The sequence below is a fragment of the Nicotiana attenuata genome, unplaced genomic scaffold (assembly GCF_001879085.1).
Source record: "Nicotiana attenuata strain UT unplaced genomic scaffold, NIATTr2, whole genome shotgun sequence".
In the NCBI taxonomy this organism is placed as follows: domain Eukaryota; kingdom Viridiplantae; phylum Streptophyta; class Magnoliopsida; order Solanales; family Solanaceae; genus Nicotiana; species Nicotiana attenuata.
In genome coordinates, this window is record NW_017670721.1 from 124,050 (window position 1) to 128,068 (window position 4,019).

Genomic DNA, 4,019 nt, shown 5'->3' on the forward strand with positions numbered 1-4,019 from the left:
CAGAAATGGAAGACATGTTAACCATCTTTGTTTATGAATAAAGGAGAAGTAAGCACAGAAGAGTCAAGGGTAGCAGAAGCCACCAGAATCAGTGAAAGCAAAAATACGGAAGCAAGATCAAGAGGGCAAGAACTCTCAATGAAGAAAGAAGAAGAAGAAGGTACGGAAATTCAATATTTAGATTGCAAAGAATAAGGCAAAGTATTTCGTGTCCCTATTTATAAGAATTCAGGCATCAATATCGAGAAAGCAAACCGCCGTTACCCATCTCAAGTATCGAAGCGGCAGAGGCACGGAAAATGATGCAAGGTAGCGGGAAAACGTATGACACATGATGACATGATGTTCACTTTGAATCGACGTGACCCTAGGTTGTGGCTCATGGAAGGCCACGTTGCCACCTCATCTGAAACGCTACTACTCGACCTGCTCGCCCAAAACTTCTCAACCATAACTAACAGAGTCCGCTCTCGAGGTCGTCCAGGGTCGACGTCAATAAGCGGATGGACTAACTGTATAGGTCAAAATCTGCCCCAAGGGAATTTAGCATGAAGCAGTGTTATAGTAAATGATGTGGCCGAGGTCAATTAGTAATCAGTGGGGCTCGTAGCCGGGCGGTCAATAATGGTCGAGGTCAAGTATCAAGAATAGAGCACTAACGGCTAGTTTTTGTAATAGGAAAGAATACTTTTTGAGAAGAAGACTCTCTCTCTAGAAAAGATACAAATACTACCTTTTTTACTAAGATTCCATCAGATCCGAAAATAGTTCCAATATTTTAGGATTTGTCTGTCATTCATCATTGCCAAAAAGAAGAATCATCCACTTCATTCAATACTGAGTGAATCATTCTCCTTATTTATATTAATTCCATTTACGGTTATTTATTGCTTGATGTTCTTCTATCATTACTCATGTTTCTTGGAATATTAAATGCACACTGCACTTAATTTCCCACCAACACTATCTTTACTTGTATTAACTAGTTCTAAATCTAGAAATATTATCATTGATTAGATTTAACCCCTTATTACACAAAATTAATTAGTTTAACGAAGGATTTACTCTTTTTAGTCAAACAATATATCCGTTGAATAAAAGAAATCGTAACAGAAACGTAAGAAAAATAACGAAGAAAAAAATATGGAGGTGGAGAACCGACAATTTGGAGAATAAAGAAAAGTAATGGGACAAACTTTTTGAGATTGACAAATGAAGAATCCGGATCATGGGTTATCTAAGAGTTGTCGACAGACGCAATACGCGGTGAAACCTTAAGTGAGATAGTGTTAATGTATCCATATTCCATGAATCCAGAGGCACTTAACAAGCACTTGAAAGTTTTTACCAAAAACTTATACGTATTGAATGTTTACACGAAATTAATGAATATATACCATCATATATTTTTACATTAAGTTTTCTAATCACTCAATTATGATTATCTAATATATATTCTTAACTCAATAAAATTATTTAATCATGATAAGTTACTGTGATTTAATAAGTTCTTGGCACAAGTAAGAGCAATGCAATTTTACTCAGCAACATGACAAGCTCCACACATACAACTTTCAAGTGAATGAAGAGTTAATAAGCAGGTACTTTAATTAATTTCCCTCTTTCCACCCAACCAAAGAGTAGTACATACGTAATTAGTGTTGAAGATAGATAACCATGAATGATGCGATCAAACCTTGGACACGGACTCAAGATACCGACCATCACGTGTAGTGGTGTCGGCATTACAAATTTCTTGTTAAAAAATAGGTATCCATATCATATCTTTGATAGGAGTAACCTTGTTACGTGTCAACTCTCAGAGTCTTATCATACGGAATCACATTCTATAAATAGACGCTTTACTAATATTGAAAAAGTCGTAAGAGTGATTCATCAAGCATTACATTTTAAACTATTAATATTGAGAAAGTTCTTAGTTCTTTGATTCAAAAACAATGGCCGGTTTAATAGACAAAGCGAAGAATTTCATGGCGGAGAAGGTAGTGAACATGGAGAAACCAGAGGCTAGCATCACAGACGTGGATATGAAGAAAGTGAGCATGGACAGCATTTCATATCATGCTAAGGTGGCAGTGAAGAACCCTTACTCCGTTTCCGTACCTATCATGCAGATCTCTTACTCTCTCAAATGCTCCGGCAGGTCGGTCCTATAAATCTCCTCCTACGTACCATTCTAGAGTTGGCTTTGAATTGTTATATTTCTATATACTGATTTTTATCATATTTGAATCAATTGATTATGGAATACAGGGTTATAGTATCAGGAACAATTCCAGACCCAGGGAATATAAAGGCAGATGATACAACCATGTTAGATGTGCCAGTGAAAGTTCCTCACAGTGTGCTAGTTAGCTTGGCTAAGGATATTGGCGCAGATTGGGACATTGACTATACATTGGAATTGGGTCTCACCATTGACCTTCCAGTCATTGGCAACTTCACCATTCCCCTTTCTCATAGTGGTGAGATCAAGCTTCCAACACTGTCTGATTTATGGAGGGGTGGAGAAGAAGAGGAGAAAGAAGATACAGAAAAGGTTAAAGAGATATGAAGTAGTAGCATCGGTATCTAATATGTAATTTCATGTGTGTTTTTTACTTCATAAGTTCTACATAAAGTTTGTATCTTATTCCAGAATCCAAAGCATTAGAATTGAGTTTAAAAAAAGAAAGCCTAAACCCAGTTTATAGTTTAGTTGAGTATTGAAAAGTATTTAATGAAGCTAATTTCTTTTTCTATTAATGAAACCACGTTACATAATTAAGATAAAGTACGATACAGAAATTCAAAATAGGTGCAGAGACGTACAGAAGTTAAAAGGAGGTGCAAGTCTCAACTTAAATAGTACTCCGCCGTAGTCCGTAGATAACGTGTTATCACACGAGATCTGAAATTTGTCTCTTGGCTTGCGGTCGAAAGTATTGACATAGGAACTTTTTTATAATAATAGTCACTTTTCAACTTCTACAATTAAAAAATAGGTACGGTGTTATCAAATTTTAAATTTCACATGTGAAATTGTAAGTTTTGTCTGATTTTATTTTTATCTAAGCCCATAAGCCTTCCCTTGACTATCTTTCTTGGGCGATGTGCACAGATAGCCACTAACAGCTTATGTCTTTATTTTAAAGCCAGCGTTTTAAATGTCTTTAGTCTTTAGCCACTGGTTTAATAAACTTTAACTGCTCGGACAAAAATACCCTTCTGCTCATGTCCTTAACTTCAGGACTTCAGGACTACATGTCCTTAACTTTTGAACATGAAACTCTAAGTTCAGGACTTCAGGACTACATGTCCTTAACTTTTGAACTTGGAACTCTAAGTTCAGGACTTCAAGGTTACTTGTCCTTAACTTTTGAACTTGTAACCGTAAGTTGAGTACTGTTTGTCCTTAACTTTTGAACGTGTAACTGTAAGTTAAGGACTGTCTGTCCTTAACTTTTGAACTTTAAAAGTTAAGGACTGCATGTCCTTAAGTTTTGAACTTGAAACAATAACTTAAGGACTGCACGTCCTTAAGTTTGAACTTGAAACTATAAGTTAAGGACTGCCTGTCCTTAACTTTTGAAACTGAAACTCAAAGTTAAGGACAGAAAGTCCTTAAATTTTGAACTTGAAACAATAACTTAAATACTGACTATCCTTAAGTTTTGAACTTGAAACTATAAGTTAAGGATTGTTTGTCCTTATCTTTTGAACCTGCATGTCAAATTTAAGGAATGCATGTCCTTAACTTTTAAACCTGCATGTCAAACTTAAAGACTCATGTCCTTAACTTTTAATCTTTGAACTCAAAAGAAACAAAAACAAGGTAAGAAGAAAGAAATTACTGTACGTAATTGAGACATCTGCTCAAAAATTCAGAACTTGAAAATTTTGATGATGCAAAAGGAACTACGGTACGTATTGGTAAAAGGAATAGTGAAGCAAAATCAGAAGGATCTCATGATGGACCTGGTTATGTCCTAGTAATTGGGGTCACTAATAGACCTGAT

The 4,019-nt window shown here is 35.7% G+C and overlaps 1 protein-coding gene across 1 annotated transcript; it reads left to right on the forward strand.

Moving 5' to 3' along the window:
- Nucleotides 1-1,869: 1,869 nt before the first annotated feature.
- Nucleotides 1,870-2,723, forward strand: LOC109242652 (desiccation protectant protein Lea14 homolog). The gene is made up of 2 exons (XM_019409489.1): nucleotides 1,870-2,164; nucleotides 2,275-2,723. The coding sequence occupies exons 1-2, from the start codon at nucleotides 1,959-1,961 to the stop codon at nucleotides 2,573-2,575; spliced, it is 507 nt and encodes a 168-aa protein (XP_019265034.1). The 5' UTR covers nucleotides 1,870-1,958; the 3' UTR covers nucleotides 2,576-2,723.
- Nucleotides 2,724-4,019: the final 1,296 nt, after the last annotated feature.

What these genes read in the sequence shown, in the direction of transcription:
- LOC109242652 (XM_019409489.1), top strand. Translation starts at nt 1,959, where the DNA reads ATGGCCGGTTTAATAGACAAAGCGAAGAATTTCATGGCGGAGAAGGTA. An exon ending in TCTCTCAAATGCTCCGGCAG is followed by an intron (nt 2,165 to 2,274) that starts GTCGGTCCTATA and finishes TATGGAATACAG; the next exon opens with GGTTATAGTATCAGGAACAA.